At 37.9% G+C, this 18,189-nt stretch overlaps 1 protein-coding gene across 1 annotated transcript in view; it reads left to right on the top strand.

Moving 5' to 3' along the window:
* TAFA5 (TAFA chemokine like family member 5) overlaps positions 1 to 17,117 on the top strand; it is a 532,150-nt gene extending 515,033 nt beyond the window's left edge. The window contains exon 5 of the mRNA XM_067564384.1: positions 16,920 to 17,117. Coding sequence (XP_067420485.1) covers positions 16,920 to 16,928 — 9 coding nt within the window. The 3' untranslated portion in view covers positions 16,929 to 17,117. The remainder of the gene's footprint in view (positions 1 to 16,919) is intronic.
* The last annotated feature ends 1,072 nt before the right edge of the window (positions 17,118 to 18,189 follow it).

The following is an 18,189-nucleotide window of genomic DNA, read 5'->3' as shown; positions in this document are numbered from 1 at the left end:
GACACAGTTTGTTGTTATGTGAATGGTAAAAATGGAATGAAGTAATTTCATAGAACCCTAAACATCAGCAATGTAGCCTTTCTACCACTTTTACAATCTCAGACTCATAATGGGCCAGTTCCTCGGATCCAGTTCCAGATTCTCAAGTTGAGTTACCCAAAATCAGTAGTCACTTTTGAAAATGTAGACCCTGTTGACTTCAGATGAACTTCTTTGCTCCAAACCAAAGACCTAATACCCAACACCACCAGCTCAAGTGAAACAATTAATGTGACTGTTATAAATTGTTGCCTCAAATATGCATGCAAGGGCATTTTGACTGCTATAACCTGATGACAATGACTGATGCCTTTTTGGTGACCTCTGGTGTAAAACTCATATTTCTTTATTTAGTGACTCATATTACATGAATCAACCAAATGGCATGAGTCTAGCTCAGCAGGAATGTGAAAGTTTACTGGCTATTAATCAGTGAATGACCTCTTATGAGTCTTTATATTAATTATCAGACATGTTTTTGAAAGATTTCATCTGCTTTCTTCCACGTCACTCTTCTGCTTTGTTCCCCTGTTTTCTTGGTGGAATTGTGACGTGAGGGAGGCTTCCAGGGCCACACTAGAGAGGGAGGGCCTTCCTCTGTGCCTCATGAGACCTGAGCCCAATCTAGCCTAAGGAGTGCACTCAGCCCTCAGTGCTTAATGTGGTTTTGTTATGAAAAGTTTCCGTAAAAATGGCATTGTAGGGGTTTGTGTTTATTGAGTCTCACTAATTCCATATCAAATTAGGTCAGCTCACAAAGAAAAGAATGATTTTCCAACTTAAAAACCAGCTGTTTATATAGAACTCATTGAGACAAAACATGGACCGCTATGATGTCATCCTTACCATTCTTTTCAGAGCAGACCTGCACTGTAAAGCACCTGAGTAATATATACATAGTAATTACCCTCTCATGGGTACAATTTTCTAAAAACCCTAAATGCCTCAAACGCTTCTGTCCCATTTTCAAAAGTGATGTAGGCACTTAGGGCTAGATTCACAGATAGATTTAGGCACCTAACTGCCACTTTAGGTGTCTATGTCCATAATTTAGATCAGTGATACTCAGACTGCGGCTCACAAGCCACAAGTGGCTCTTTAATGTGTCTCCTGTGGCTCTTTGCACACATGATATTAAAACACTGTGATCTAATTATTAACCAATCTTGCTGGCTTCTGTGAATCCCATTCTCATCTGTCTGACTTTCCCCTGATTGTATAGGAAGCCTGGGAATCTAACTCTCCCCATACATTGTATAGGGAGCACAGGCACTTAATATGGAGCTGGGGACTCCAGCAGTGGCAGCACACCTAGAGTTAGGTGCTGCAGTGCTGAGCCTTAGACCCCTTTATGGATATTGCCTTTAGAAACTTAAATCTCACTGAAAGTCAATGAGATTTAGGCTCCCTTTTCTGGATGTAGGGTGCCCAGATGTCTTGATTTTATAGGGACAGTCCTGGTATTTGGATCTTTGTCTTATATAGGCGCTTATTACCCTCCACCCCATTCTGATTTTCCACACTTGCTATTTGGTCACCCTGTTTGGATGTCAGGGAACTTCAGACAGTTTGACACCTGGTTTGTATTGAGCTTGATAAATTCTGAGTGGCAGATCAAACACACATTCTTTCAAAAGACCTTTTCATATATTTGGTGTGGGGTTAAGACATGATAGAGCAAATGGGAACAGAATCTTGGAAGGAGCACACAGGGAAAGAGGTAGGCCTGAGACCTTGGACACAGAGCAGTGTTTTGCTGGAGTTCTGTAGAGGGCTCCATTTGTGTACACATTGCTACTGTGTTAGTCCATTTTGTTCAATGTAGTAACAGGAACTATGTGTATAATCTAGATAAACATAAACTGGAGTCTGTGTTCATTTATTTCCCTCTGACCAAGAATTTAACCCACTCCAGATATTCAAACCTTTTTGACCACCCAATTTCAGGACACCACCAATAAATTTACCTTTGGTCACCTTAGGGTAGCAATAGACTGTATTTTAAGGCTCAGTGTGCCTGATTTGGCCCTGTGCCTATACTTTGGATACCACTTAGCCATACTCCAGTACATCGTTAATTGTGAGAGCTAGAGCTGTACTTTATACAGATGAACAATCATGGGTTATGACACAGAAAAAATACATTAAGTGGTGGAAACGTCAATCAACAAATAGATAACTTCATTTCAAAATGACAAAAGACTCAAAGAAGATTTAATCTCAATTATCTCTGTAATATTGTTCTTAAGAGTTTAGTTGGAAGTATAATTTGAGATAGCAGTCCATTTTCCCCAAACTCATCATCCTGCCAGGCCACTGACCCTTTTTGTACTTTTATATTTTATGATATTCCGTGTATATGTGTGTACATTACAAAAAAGTTTCACGATGAGGATTGCTAACAAGGAGATGTCTGGGAAATAAGCCAGTTTTATCTGTTTCAGGAGAATTTTCAGAATTACAGAGTGCCATAGGAATATACTGATATTAAAATCCACAAATGTCTCAAATTAGCACAGCAAATGGCAATTGACAATTTATGATGCATCTTGGCACTGATCTCAGATCAAACCACAAAAGAGGCTTTAAATCAAAATATCTCTATCTCTTTATTGACATTAATATCAATCTAAAGCTTTAGCATTATGTTTACTTATGATCCATAGAGGAGCCATCTTAATTTTTGCACATTTAAATGTTGATTGTGCTGCTTTTGGCTTGCTAGACTACAGTATACATATGTGAATATGACATTGCCATCTCTAGGAATGAGAGGATCATTTTCAGGATACTGTCTTTCTGAATTTGGATTGCAAACTGCTCCAGTGCAGTCTGTGTTTTTGGCCATGGTCACCTGGCCCATCCTAGAGAAAGATGACCTCTGGCAAAATATTGGGATTATATTTTCCCATCTGGAGCCAGTCCGGGAAGTTCCAGATGTCAGTGATCTGGCTCATCAAAGTGCCAGTTTTTGAACAAAGGTTCCCGAGAGAAGAGTGGGTTTTATTGGTGGAATATGTACCTTGCCCTGCTGTTTAGGAGAGAGTGCCAGTCTAATATTATTTCATCAAAAGATCACCTTAAAATAGAAATATTTTGAAAACATTTTACATTAACCATTGATGTGACTGTTCTGCTTTTTGGCATTTTTGTATGTAGAATGAGGATGCAGTCACTTTGTAGGGTATAGTATATCTCCTCCTAGTGGTTCAGTCTCACAGCCGTAAAATGGGGATGATGATGGTTTCCTCCCTTTGTAAAGCTCTTTGAGCTATACTGATGAAAAGCACTATATAAGAGCAATGTAATATTATTATATTTGCATAGTGATATCACGTAGGTGGACATGCTGTGCTAATACGAAAACTGCTTTTGGGTCAGATTGTGTCTGGCCCTGGAAGTTGCACAAGGTGGGAGAGAACGTACAAGGACCCTTCCAAACGCCCTTTGCAGATGCTAGAATCAGCCACGATGCATAAGGACTGCTTGAAACCAGCACCCGCAGCAGCCCTATCATCCCTGCAAGGTCAGCTGAGCGGGCCCACAGGAGGAGGGGAGAATTCATGCAGAACACTGTACATAGGCGTAACATGGGCCTCAAGCATAATGTTTTCAGGTGCTCCCACTCAGCAGCGTTCTTCCCCATACCTTAAGGCACAGCCTCTTGAATCTAGCCTCTTGAATCGTTTTCTGTACACAGAGTGGTACTTGTAAGAATCCTGAGATCACACCCACATTGTCTTCCACTCTCAAGACACTTGCATCATTTTCCCCTTTCTTTACACCACTCCCCTGCCTAAATGAGGCTCCTTTCTGTACCTTTCTCACTAATCAGCCACACAGGTCAGTGCTAAACAACACAAGACACTACTTCCCCATCAGCCCTGATAACAGGATACATCCATAATAATCCCAGCTTGTGCTAGTGTTTTGGATTGAGAGCCTGGGAATGAGAATCAATACAGATCTGAGGCCCCAGGTATCTGATCATGTGTTTTCTCACAAGGCAAAAAATGTGTCATTGCAGAGTGATTGGAATGGTGGAATGCTGGATTTTTATGAAATCTTCAGGCTCTATCTCTTAATTTTAGCTGCAGTCTCTTGCCATTGCAAAGACATTGTGCTAGCCGTCTCTCCCTTCTACCCTGAGATCCTTCTACTATTTTGATTATAGTCCCAACATGTCCAAACAGTCAATACATTTGAAATTGTCACTCGGGTCTTTCAAATCCCTTGTATTTTTTCCTTCAATTTGACAAGAACAGTGAGGGCGGTAAAACCATGCAATGCTAAGCATCAAAGCTCCTATTAAAAAGAAAAGTATAAAGTTCTATAGTAGAGAATGAGGTTCATGCTAAATTGGTCCTTGGTGTTCAGTGTTTGCATTTGATTAGGAGCTCAGAAATAGCACTGTGATAAATACCGGAGAGTGTACCACACCACATTTGACTAATGAGATTGTCACTACAATATTTTGGTTCCTGTCTTCACCTGAAGCTCATTTGCTTCTCAGGTTCATTACATTTCATCTGTGTAGCTGTTTTATGATGTAGTAAGGTCAGTTCCATACCTAACATTAGGACAAGCAAAGTGCAGTATATACCACTCTGATTTAACACCACTGCATTTTTTAATACCTCACTATTTTTTACTTTATTATTCAGTTTTTGCTGGTATCTTTCAATTTCTTAATATGAAAACAAGGGCTGAGTAGTTGTTTCAAAAAATCAAATTGGCCGTACCTGCTGTTTATAACACAAATGTAATGAAACTCTGTTTAGAGTGTGATGCTTACCTATGATCAGGGCTTATTGACTCCTGGGATTTGGTTGTCACAGAAGTAGCAGTGGAATTTCCTCCTTGATCAGGGACCCACAAAAACCATTACCTGTTCTGTTAGGTAGTCTCGCATGGCAGAACAGTGGTAGTGTGCTGTTTTGGCCAGAGGAACAGGAAGGCACCAGTCACAAAAATTGTTTCTCACCCCTTTCTCCTGCTATCAGTGTGGCTTGTTCCTGAGATAATGCTCAGCCAGGGGAATGCTGACAATGATGCACATGGAGTGACAGTGGGAATTAGTATGCAACTGATGTTAGCGTGGGACTTGCTGTGTCCCAATGAGGTGAGGTGCAGCTACTTGGACTTGGGGGTGGAGGTCACTTTTCTTCTCCATTCCCCTCCAAAGTTGTACTGTGTTTGCTTTCTTACCATCTTTTCCTTCATATCCGTAGCGTACTTGTAAAATTTGTTATAAATTATAGAGTTATTTTCTTGCAGTTTACCACAGTTTGTTTTATTTATTTATTTTTTACTGTTTTTCTATTTGTTTCCATTCTACTGCAGAAATCTGATCAGCACAGAACTCCTTGCCAAAATTCCACAGAAACAAGGGGGGATTGGGGATCTTGCCAAAGAATTTAGCTCCAATATGCTGCACAATACACAGGGCTCTGCCTCTGATAGACAGCGACACACTGGTTGGTTTTTGAACTACTGTACTGTGTGCGTCCCAAATTTGTGTTTAGGTTTAAATGTAATTAAATGTTAAACAGATCTTTACATGGGCTGTAATCCTTCCATTGCTTTGCTGTTGGGAGACTCAAAATGTTTTCACTGGCTAATTTTTTTGGGATGAATGTATACCTTCTCCTATCCTCTCCCCTGCATGTCGTTCCCCTATCCTATTCCATTCCTCTCACACAGGCACAGGTCATAACTCTATGACATGACTATACATAGATGTAACAAAACAGGAAGCATATATATGATTATAGGAATATAACACAAAGGAATGCAAAGATATTTCCTGTTTGAAGCAAATCAAATACTCCCTATAGATGCTCATATACCTATGCCATTGTATTGAAGGGGAGTTGAATGTACATGTCTAAGTGCAGAATTTGGCCCCCTGTGTTGATGTATACTTTAGTTTTGAGAAATATAATATTGCTAGAGAGAGACATTGGTTCCTTTACCATGTACCCCACTATCCCATATAATATGAAGGGGGTACAGATTCTCTGTAGTTGACAGTTATTATTCCAGTGTAAATTAGGGGAGATGAACTTTTTTTTAAAAGCATTGGATTAAATGTCACTGTATTAAAAGAATTCCATTATTGAGGGGATATGAGATCAATATTAACATGAATCGTGGGCTTGCCCAGTGTTGCAAAGCCTCTGGAACCAGGATTTAAACATTATTAAAATGTTAACTGGGAGATCCTATTTGTTAGACTGGAAATTTTTGTGATTGAGCTGCTATAAAGAAGAAAGATTTCCTAAGTGTAATCAAGGGTTGACCGCTGAACTACTTTGTGCTGACACTGAGATAGTCTGGAAATCTGTGCTGAAACTGGTCCATCAAAGGACACTGCTGTTTTAGCAAACTTTCGTGCCAGCCTCCATGTTATGGATGAGGATTATGATCAGCAGCAGGCAGGCTTCTAGGATGGTAGGAGAGTGCTTCCTCTCATGTGTGCATTTGTATCTGTTCACATCATTATGAACTTCATTAAAGACCATTGTCCATCTTTCTGAATATGCTTTGGATGGCTGTATATTCCTGCTTCATGTAAATGCAGATGCTCTTTCTCTTGCCTGCAGACAGAGCTAGAAAAATGCATTAAAAGAAGAAATTTATTGCATTCCTCTTTATCTAATATATATGCCTTCTTCTTCCCTGGCCCCATAACCTCTCAAACCGCATCCTCAAAGCATAGGCAAAAACTCTGCACATTGAATGATGAATGCCAGTGAATCTTTCCTATATCAGGTATGCTAGTAAAGCTGATTTCAAGTCACCTACTGTACCACACTGGGTTTTTTTGGAATGAGGCCAAACAAGACTTTTTTTTTCTAAAGAAATTGCCATGTGGAATACATAAACCAGACATAATATCTCACTGGCAAACACTGATTATTCAGTTCCTTAACTGGCAGGGAAGCGTCCTATATAATGCTCATGTATTATGAGTCTGAATTTTCTCTTTTAATGGGTGAAATAGCCTAAATATCCCTCCTAAAAGAATGCTACTGTTTTCCTGATGTATTATTCATTAAAGTTTAACTGTTTTCACAATCAATCTCAGGACATCGCTGTTCCCATTTTTACTGCAAGTGTGAGTCCAACCTTGCTCCAGACCAGCTGCTTGTCAATCCGATGTCACTTCATGAATGCCCCTGAACAATTCTCTCCTCTAATTAGAGAAGGAATAGTAGCTGTTTAAGACTGTCTGTGGAGTTCAGCTGATGCCAGGTCTGTGTGTGTTTTCTTGAGAAGTACAGTGTACTTTATAATACTTGAGATAGTTTTTAAACCTTACTATTAAATCTCATGTCACCGTCCATGCAATGTCTCTTTTAGAATGATGCAGTATTGTAGCAATGGAAGCTTTACTTTACCTCCATGAAAAATCATTATCTTTAATAAATACTTAACTGTTAGCACTCACAGTTCCTCCAAGATATTTTTAAGACGATTTGATACAATTGAGGGTTATATCTGCGGTAGATCTTGTCAAGAGATAAGCAACAGTCCTTTCAATGTATAGATATCGATGTTTAGATGTCTGTGTATATATAGATATTAAACCAAGTATATTAAAAGTAACTCTTAGACCCATTGATAACTTGTTCTTGCCTCCTCCTAAAAAAAAATAGTAATCACAAGAATTATAATCCCTGATTATTTTTTTACTACCCAGAGGAAAGCCTCTGGCTACTCTTGTATATTTTAAATCATATTAATATTAGAATTGCTTGTATCTGAGCAGTAAGAAAAGCAGACTAGTCATTTTTCATACTTCAAATCACATACCAGTGACAAATCTTCCTTATTTTCATTTTCCATACCGCTTCATGCCTATGACAGTTGTAAAGAACAAGAGGAAATTAGATACAATCCAATTATTTACTCTAGGCCTTTAGGGATAGGTTATTTTTAATGTATTTGATTCTTACCAAGATCATTAGAGTGGCCTCTAGGAGAAATGTAAGTACACCATTTTCCATTGTTGCTCCATTTTAGATTATAAATGACTTTTATTTATCCCTGCTGTTTGATGCTGGTGTCTCAATGTGGTGCAAGTGCTGATATTCCCCCCCCCTCCAGTAATTACATTTCACTCTTACATTTGTGGATGTTCTTAATGTTAGTTATCTTCTCTAGGCTTCAGATAAAACAAAAAAATTTTTATCCTACAGGTCATCAAAGCCTTTCTAAGATATAGTTGTTTTGCCCCCAAGAGGTTGATTTGGTCTCTAAACCTTTAGATCCTTTCTGAGATGCCCACAATGTCTTTTCAGTCCCTGAATCCCTAATAAAAGATACTTATTACCAATGTGCTTTTTTAGCAAACCAGTAAAATACAGAGCCTGTTTTATCAGGTGCCTGCTAAGGAGCCCTTTGCTTATTAGGATAACTTGATAAGTCCTTTGCAAAGTAGAGCTTCAGGTGAGAAACTCAGTTTATTATAATACAAGAACTTGTGCCAAGTTTCCAGACAAGCAGTCAACAAGCTTTACAATGCATCATCCTTTTGAGGTAGGTAAATAGTAGTATCTCTATTTTACATATGGAGAATCAGAGGCACAGAGAGATTAAGTGACTGAACAAAGACTTGCAGAAAATCTGTGGCAAAGCCAGGAGTCCAGAACAAATGTCTCTCAACTTCCATTTCTGTGTCTTAATCCATTTTCCCACTCAAAATAACTTCCACTTCCTTAGCCACTTTGTGGAGCAAATATTATAGGGAATTACTTTGTGACTGTTTCAGGCAACACCAAGGAATTGGTATTTGGATTGCAATCCTGATTATGTTCAGGCAAGTGTTTAGGGTTTGGGTTTGACGTTTAATCAGGGCTATGATTCAAGTTCAACAACATCTTGTGAGGCATTCTCATGAGATTTCAGCCATATTTGAAGTAACGTTATTAATGTTATTAGTTATTCAGCATTCCAGAGTGAACTAGTGCTTTACAGGATAGGACAGGTCCCTGCCCTAAAGAACTTCCAATCTAAGCAGACCACACAGAGAGCTGGATGGAGGGTTTTCATTCAAACACTACCTTCCTTGATGAGTTGAAAAGGGTTTAGATTTGAGTTTCAGGTTTGGGCTTCTCTCTACTTCTGAGTATCATCATCTGATTAAACAAGAGACTCTTTATGTACAAAATCAGTAAAATATTATTCAGTTATGGTAGATATTTTTTCCATTTAAGGGGACATGATCAACTTGCAGATCACATTGTGCCTGAAAATTCTGTATCTGGTATAGTTAAAAGTGAAGCATAAAATTACTGTAACTGAAAGAAGATAATAGGGGAATATTCATTCCTCATTTTTTTCAATCTACTTTATGCATTTGACAGCACTACTGTGGGCACCCTTAGAAAGGTCCACTGGAATGGAAGAGTGTATCAGTTCTTTATAGTTAACATGGGGAATTCTATTCTAATCTTTCAAACTAGTAGAATTTATTAAAGATGTCTGCTGAATGTCCCTTGTATCTTAGTAAAAGACACTTTTAAACATCAACAGAGGAGCAGGAAACCTCTTATTAAAATACCCTTTAAGGATTTTAAAAATAAATCAGGATGCATTGCTTAAAGGGTGTTTTCTTAGAAACTAGGCTTTTTGTTTTAAATTAGTCAGTTTAAAAGAACTTCTCATGTGGACAATGTCTGTTCAAGTTGTTTTGTCTGAGGTAGGATTTTTTTGTCACTGACAGGAAGGCTGAAGAGTATGTGAGAGGGAAGCTGTCTGGGGAGCTTTTTTGATCAGAGGTCTGATGACTGTACTGAGCCAGACATGTCCTTCATGTATAGCCCCACAAATCCTTCCCCTATTTTTTTCCCAATTAGACCTCATTTCTTCCCCTGAAATATTACTACAGCATTTTCACACCCAGAAAGGACATTCAGTGAATAGTCTCAATAAGACCACCTATTAATGCTGCTCTATTATCTGGCTAGCCATGCAGTCCTAAAGAGTTATGTTGTGTGCAATATTGGCTGCCTCTTTCCCTTTTTCTGTATAGGAAATAGGATATAGCATCACCATGACATGCCTGAGTCAGGAACACTAAAGTACCTTCTAAATCTAGTTTTCCCCCACTGGCACTTGGTTGTGTTTTAGCTACACCACCAGTCAGCTGTGGGCCAAGGTATTACTCACCAAATTCTATGTGTAGTCCCATTGATTTCAAAGAATAAGATCCAATACAGCCTGAGTAAGGGTGTCAAAATCTGGCACCCAGTGCATTTAAAGTTTATAGCCATCATTTTTATACAAAAGGAAGAAAATAAACGTGGTCTGGGAAATTGGAGTGATGTTTATGAAAAATGTCAGGCTCATCTATTATTTGAGTTCTGGACCAATTATTGATATTAGGACAATGGTTGCGGGGGAAAATGTATGTACTAAGAGCCATAGAAGCCACAGCCAATTGTTATTAGCACATTAGTTTCCTATTCCCACAGGAAAATAATTTTTCCTTCCCGTCTCTGATCTGAACAGGGGATGTAAAATACGCAAACAATCCATGCTTAAGAAAAAGTCATGTTTTCTTGGAAGATTACTAATAGATGCATACTGGTATAGATACTTCAGGAATTCCAACTTATGAAAAAGCAATATATATGTATGGAAAGCATGGCTGGGTATGGACTACATAATGTGTGAGGCTGATCATCCATATACACATTCAGTAGGTATGACCTAGCTTATTACACTTCAAATTCAGTGGGAGCGAAAAGCCATTGAACTCTTTAAAATGGCCTGCCTTGTGGCTAGTTCAGTGACATAAAATAAATGTACATCTTTTCCAAATAAACCACTTCATGCTGGGTTTTTTTTCCGAAAAGCCATAGTCACTTTAAAGTTAGATTAACTTGTCCTTTTGTGAACATTGAAAAATCAATTTGCATATATGAACAGCGTGGAAGAAAGTGGAGGAAAAGAGCAATACTGAATAAATTGTCACCAGGGACTCTGGCAGATCATATAAATGCAACAGGCTCGTATTGCTGCTGGGATCCTCACAAGAAATTTACATTTTTATTCCTATGAGGAATGAGGTGCCTTACAAGGCAATGTCAGGTTTTTCTTGGGTGTTTTAATGGTTTCTATCTCTGTTGTAGTATTATTCATGCATGGTTATTCAGAGTTCTAGAACAGACAGCTGCAGCAACAGAGGGCAAAGACATGCCTATTTATCTGTCTTGCAGTAAATTGCTACAAAGCATTGGAACAGTTTCTATTACGAATATGTTTTCTGAGGTAGAGACTGGCCTCATACCTGTATTCATCTTTGCAAATTATATCTTTTTAGGATTTTTAGGGTAGTCCAAGCAAGAAATAAAAGGAGCCAGTGCTTAGATACTACAGTGATGAGTGAGGTATAAAAACCTAAGATAGGTAGATGGAATAAGGCTGTTTTTAAAGGTAATTGAAAGTGAAACATGTGGACAGAACAAGCATTTTAACTGTTACCCAACATATACCCTTCAGTGACCACTTATAACTGTTTGGACTCTGGAGAAGATGCAAAAAGCAGTGATGGACAAATAGTAGACAGTTTAGGAATGTGAGACAACAGAGGAGGTGGACCAGTCCTTTCTTATGCTAGCCATTCAATTGATCTCATGTAAATTAGGCACTTGGCCATCACTGTAGAAAACTACAGCTTTGCTTCACACTCCCTGACTTTCACTTTCTCTCTGAAAACTGAGAGTGTGACCCATGTGAAATTGCCAAACCTTTGCCAGGATTTGGATGCAATTTTTGGCATGTGTATGGATTCCATGTGAAATAAAAGCTCAGTCCCCACATGCTAGAAAACTCAGCCCTGGCTTGGAGACCTCTTCAAACTTCGTTTGCTGGTTTGTAATCAGAGTCCCAGGCATGTTGTCATTAGATACTACACCTAGGTATTATGGTGTGAGACTTCTGGTGGAAAGCTTATCTGATTGCTTTAAATAAGAAATGTACCATACATTTCCAACCTCTGTAGATAACTCCTTTTCCTTGAATATTTGTCTTTACCAACAGGAATGAATCATTAACTTTTCTTAGTTTTATACTTCATTTAATGATGCATTTCCTCCAACTATTTCCTCCTCCCCATGGAACTATGTAAGAAGAACCAAGTGCAGTATATTAGAATTGCTTTAATAAAACAGAAATGGTTAACACTTACTGAAACCATCTAAGAACTATAATAACACTTCTATCGCTATGTGAAAGGTTTGTTTTGATTTTTGTGGTGCTGTAGATAATGTTTTGATAGATAGTCAGGAAAATGGCTGCTATGTTATTCATTATGTTTTCTCTGACATGTTATGGGACATACTGTAGATGAGGGTTTTCACAGTTCAGGATAACTGCACCTGTATTTCCCCTGAGTGGTACAAGGGCACCGACTCTCAGCTTCCAGCTTCCCAGTTGTTGTCTCTCTGGGTGGAGACATGCATTTCTCTATCTTTTGACTGGGGTATTCTCATTCTGGACAGTTGCCTTTCCTTCGCTGAGTCGTTCATCCAAACAGACAGGTTGCCTTGGGACACCTGCTTGCTTTCTCTTCAAAGATGGATAGCAGATATACATTAACACACAGCTCTTTCTAAGCAAGCCTACAAGCATTACAGAGAAAACATATTAACAACTATAAAAGAACCTGCACACACGCTAATATACTTACCAGAGTTTATCCCAGCCCAGTTTATCACATGGGCTCTGGCAAACGCAGTCTTTTAATGCTTTACCCTACGGGTATCCTTGTGGTTGCAAGTTCAAAAGAGCTTCAGCTCAGAACAAGTACACAGTCTTACGAAGCCCCAGTAAGCCAAGTGCTTCCGATCCTCCCCTAAGGATTGGGGCCCTCTGTGGAGCAGGGGTCATGTCAGTTTTCTGGAACAGGAAGATGACCCTGGGGTAGTCTTTGATGACCCAATCTTTTATCCAAAAGTTGTCTGTTGGTCTCTGGAGAATTCAGTTTTAACTGGTATGTGCATTTCCCCTAGAGAGGACTGACTTTAAAGGGTTGATAATGGAGGAAGTACATTAGCATCCCTCCTCCTTACTAGAGAAGGTACATACAATGCCACAACAACACATACACAATTGCATTCTTAATGCAATATACCCCACTAATTCAGTTGGATTTAAAAGGCAACAGTAATTCAGTATGGTTTAGGTTAACTCACTAAAGCTGATCTTAATTCCATAAAGTTGGCTCACTATATTACAAAATATTGTCAGTCTGCAACCACAGAGCTTATATATAGTATTGTGGTGATTAGGTTCCATGAAAAATTATAGTCATCTGTCAACTATGTACATTATAGTTCAATGTATCCAAATTGTGATCCTCTTACTGTAAATAGTATAGAGACAACTGTGCTGGACCATTTTTTTTAAATAGCCTCTAATTTTACACTCACTGAGGTGTCAGTTAATTGCAAGTGCAGATGATAGTATGGCACCTGATCCAAAACCCAATAAATCTATCTAAAACACCCTTTAACTTCAATGGGCTTTGGATCAGGCTGTAGGTATCTAAATACTATTAGATAATTGTCCCCTCAGTTGACTTCAGAAACAAAATTAGGGACTGGGATGAGGTTATTTTAAAAAGTTGGTCCCTTCATCTATTACAGAGTTTACATACATACACATACATGTACACATAAATACATAGTTATGAAAGACAATAAAAAAACAATTGTGAAGCATACTACTTCAGTAATCTGTGGAGGGGTATCTTTTGGGACAACTTGCTCACATCAGTTAACCAGCTAAAACCCAAATGTAAGGCAGGGTGGAGTTATATTGCAGGAAGTGGACAATTATGTGCATGTAACTGCTGTAGCTTACATTGCATTGTGAATTTCTTGATCTGGCATTGATTTTATAAATTACAATGCTAACAGAGGGATAAGATCTGGCTGTGTATAGGATGGGAAAGGATGTACAATTTGGGGATTCTCTGGTGATGGGGAATTGTTGAGACAACTCTTGACAAATCCATTGTGTCTAGTGGACTGCTGGCTGCTGGTTTATCAAGAGTTGGTTGGGAAGTATGCCACTAAGGCATATTATAATCATCTTATCAATACCCTAAAATTGGGTGCCAATATTTCCAGTATGCCATTCAGAAAATGTGATCTCTGCAGCAACACAGAAAAACTATATTAGTGAATAGAAGCCACAGAAATGTAGGGTTATCCCTGCCAGCACGCACTGGCAGAAGTGTATCAAGCAAAGCAGAACTGTCCTTTTTAGAAGGACTTGAAACCTACTTTGTGAAAACTGGTGTGAATTCTTGTTCTACTGAAGTCAATGTAAAAACTCCCACTGACTTCACGAGGGTCAGGATTTCATCTTTGATTCCTAAATTGGATCTGCGAACACATAAGCAGATCCAGGGTTGAAAGTTGGGCCAGGGAATTAGAGCCCAGGATTTTATTACTTCAGCTGCCAGGTTTCAGGTTAGAAAACCAAAAGCATTCTCTAGTACTCAGAACTTTTACGTTCCTCAGTTACTTAGTTTACAACTTGCATTGCAAGCCATGTCAAACTAATTAGTAGCTGTATGAGGTTGGTGGACATTCCGAACAGCTTTAGAGCGTCTCTTTCTTCTTTTAAACTCATCTTCCAACACCATGTAACTGTTAGCAGGTTTTTGATATCAGGGTATATGGTATAAGATTTCCATTTATTCTGGTCATTCAGGGTCCCACACTTTTCTTTTTAATCCATATAGGATGAGATGATTATTTGTAGGCCATGAAGAATAACGAGAAGGAAGGATAGCGTGGAGATGAGAAGGCAAGACTGCAATCTCTCTACTCCTCCTCATGCTCTCTCCATCCTTTTAATCTACTGTCTCCACCCTTCCCCAGCATTTTAAAATGTAGAATCCTTCCCTCTCCTCTCCTTGATACCATATTCACACAGTAAACCTGAATGTTCAAAGTGGAGGCAGGGTTAGCAAGGAAGGAGACTTTTAAATCCATGAAATGACAAAGAAGTAGGTATCTGCAAATGAGTGTGGTTAGATCTGAATCTCACACCATACTGGGACCAACAGTATGGAAGCTCACTATGAAAAACTGAACATGCCAGTCGATCATCAGTTTATGCTGTTGCTTTTAGCTTTGGGTCATTCCAGCATAATTCAGAAAAGCCTGAGCTAGATCGGCCTAATTCTTCACAGAATAGTAGTTTACTTTCACCCTAATAAATCAGAGAACTCTAGCTTCATGTGCCATCCTCCATAAAAAATTAATTCTAGACTGCAGAATTTTGTAGTGATGCTAAACTTTTGCAATGGGAGGAAGAATATTAGGAGGCTAGAAGGAAGGAATGTAAATGGGAAACAAAACATTTAACTGAAGCAAAACTTGAACATAATTTCTTCTTGCTGAATGTATATATAAAACAAGAGAATATACCACAATAATCATCCAGGTTTTTTGCCTTCAGCCTGTCTGAGGCCATGTGGTTTGGAGATCTGATCACTAGTCCGAAAAGGAAAGGCTGTTTGCAAGATTTCTGGGGTGTTTTTTCCAGGAAAAGGTGAGAGGATAAAAGCAGAAATCTGTGAAATACACTTTATGCCTTATAGGGCAAATATATACATAGAGAGAGAGAGAAATGTTTCAAGCTGTCGCTAAACTGATTTGGACGCAGGTATTTCTTTCATTTACCTCTCCAAGGGGTAGGTTAAAAATAAATCTAAATTATATACACTACCTGAACCAAGGGAATTGGATTTTCTTATTTATTTTGCTCTTTCACATACAATGTTAGTATTTTCTGGAGTTATACATGGTATTCTATCAATAATGAGAATTTTAACTATTGAGAAACGTCAGGAAACAAAGAAGGTAGTGTTTGAACATTCAAACAGCATTTTGTAGTAATCATGTTTCCTTAATACACCTCAAAACATTTTTCTCTGAACAATGCTTGTGTAATTTAGAAACAATTTATAAACTGATTCTTTGGTGAGTGTGTCCAGCAGGCTTCTTGTCATACAAATACTTCATTTCTTTACCCTTTGTGTTTATATTATCTTTCATTGTTCTTATTTTCTCTTTGGTGTGCACTTTTTTTGTTCTGTTGTTTCTGTTTGAAGCCACTCTTTTTTCTTTCCTTTCATCTGATAATGGTTTCTATTCCATTTTTCTCTCTTGAGGTTCACAAGGCAATGATTTGTGCAGTTTCATTCTTTTTTTGTTTTTAAATCTCTTTAATTAAAACGAATGTCCAACTACATTGATCATAAATATACTTTTAAAAATAATTTGTACTTGTAATGGCATCACTAGAGGGCAGTATTGAATAAATTAGTGTGCTGAACAATGCTATTAGAAACTAAAAGCAGAAAAGTCCCTAGTAGAACATACTTGCATTTGTATTAAATATAAATACTTTTGGATTTCAGTTTTTATCATATCCTATTTGTACAGAATAAAATAAATTATAACTTTCATAATAAAGCATTTATTGGATCATTTTTATATGTAATTTAATACAAAAGGAGGAGCACTCTGCAATATTATTAGAAAAATCGGCTAGTAGGGGACTTAGTAGACAGTAACAGTAAAGCAGTTGTAAACTATTAATTCATAAAATTGTCATAGAATTTTAATCTTTAATTAGCCAGCATGGTGAACATTTCTTATAACAAATAAAGTATATAGATTACCTCGGTATTGTTCCCCAGAGAATGTTTGCGGTAACAAATAAATACTTTCCAATTCATTAACTTGTTCCTTGGAATCTCAGCGCAGTATATATTAAAATGATGGACAGCAAAAATAACCAAAATTATAGAATAAGATGTTAACTCCTTTGTTCTTATTTATTTGCAGGTCTCCTGACAAATGCAGCAGCAAAGAATCCTCGTATGAGTGGTCTAGGTTCTGTGTGAGCTACTTACCTTAGTCAAGTTTCACTGCTGTGGATCATCATCCATTATATGTCATCAACTCAACTGTCTGTTTCTCTATATCTCATAAAAGACAGCATAATTCCTCTACATTATGAGCTAAAAGTCTGTTCTACCATACTAAGGAGCACTGGACTAAGGAATATAGATATAAGAGATACGCTTGGGCATTAGCAATACAAAAAGTTCATGGTTAACGTTTCATCTGCGTTATACACCACTGCTGGGCTTGATGTTACCTACATGTTTTAATCTGAAGAGTCTACTACACTGAAGAGTATTCATCCCAATCAGCCTTAGAGAAGACTGTTTTGTCTATGGGAGGACACTGAGGTGCAAAAGAGAATCTCTTCTTGTGCCCTGGACTATCTGAATTGCTTTTATTTTCTTATACTTTCAGTATATACAATAGACCAAAGAGCAAAATCTATTTTAAAGTGGACACAATCTTACTGTTAACAGAGTTATCTGGGTTAAATTGTAGGGTGGTCTCCACAAAGACATGAATTCAGCTTTCACAAAGCTGAGATGTAGCTGTCCAGCAGAAGTCTTTATGGAACACTGCAATAAAAACTAAACCAGAAAACTACTCTTGAAAAACCACATTATAAAGGACGAAATGGAGCATGGAGAGAAAACAGCGTATGTTTGAAAAACTTTGATGAAAAAAATACAAACTGTCTACATGGCACCTTTATTCCTCTGTACTTAGATTGACTTTCTCATACTAAAATCATTTTCAGTTTTAACCAGTTAAACATGCCTCTTCTACAGTCCCATTTTTGATAGTTAAAGTTGGATAATACAGTATTTGCAAAGAGCATGTTTGGTCATCTGTGACCTATGTCTCATCTGATACACCATTTAGCACCAGAAAGCAAATTAAAGAGAAAAAAAAGTAACACTTGTTTGAAAGAGATCATTAAATGTATTTTGAAAAGCCTAAAGTTATATATTTAACAGTTTTTATATGTTGTATATTTGTAGAAAATCCTATTTAACAATTAACGTGGTAACTCTGACAGTCATGACAAATGGTTCAGAGTTAAGTTGTGTTTTATTACTTCAGTTGTCTCTGAAGTGACAGGTGTCGTTTGCTTTCTTCCATTGGGACATTCTGGATGTAAAGCATGACCAGAGAGGACTCTGTAGAAAAAGCAAAGAATAATGTTGTTTATATTACATAAATGCAT

Source organism: Emydura macquarii, unplaced genomic scaffold (assembly GCF_026122565.2).
Source record: "Emydura macquarii macquarii isolate MOO-44397 ecotype Brisbane River unplaced genomic scaffold, CSIRO-AGI_Emac_v2 contig_2636, whole genome shotgun sequence".
Lineage (NCBI taxonomy): Eukaryota > Metazoa > Chordata > Testudines > Chelidae > Emydura > Emydura macquarii.
The sequence above is the reverse complement of the archived record's forward strand: the minus strand, read 5'-3'. Positions and strand labels throughout refer to the sequence as shown.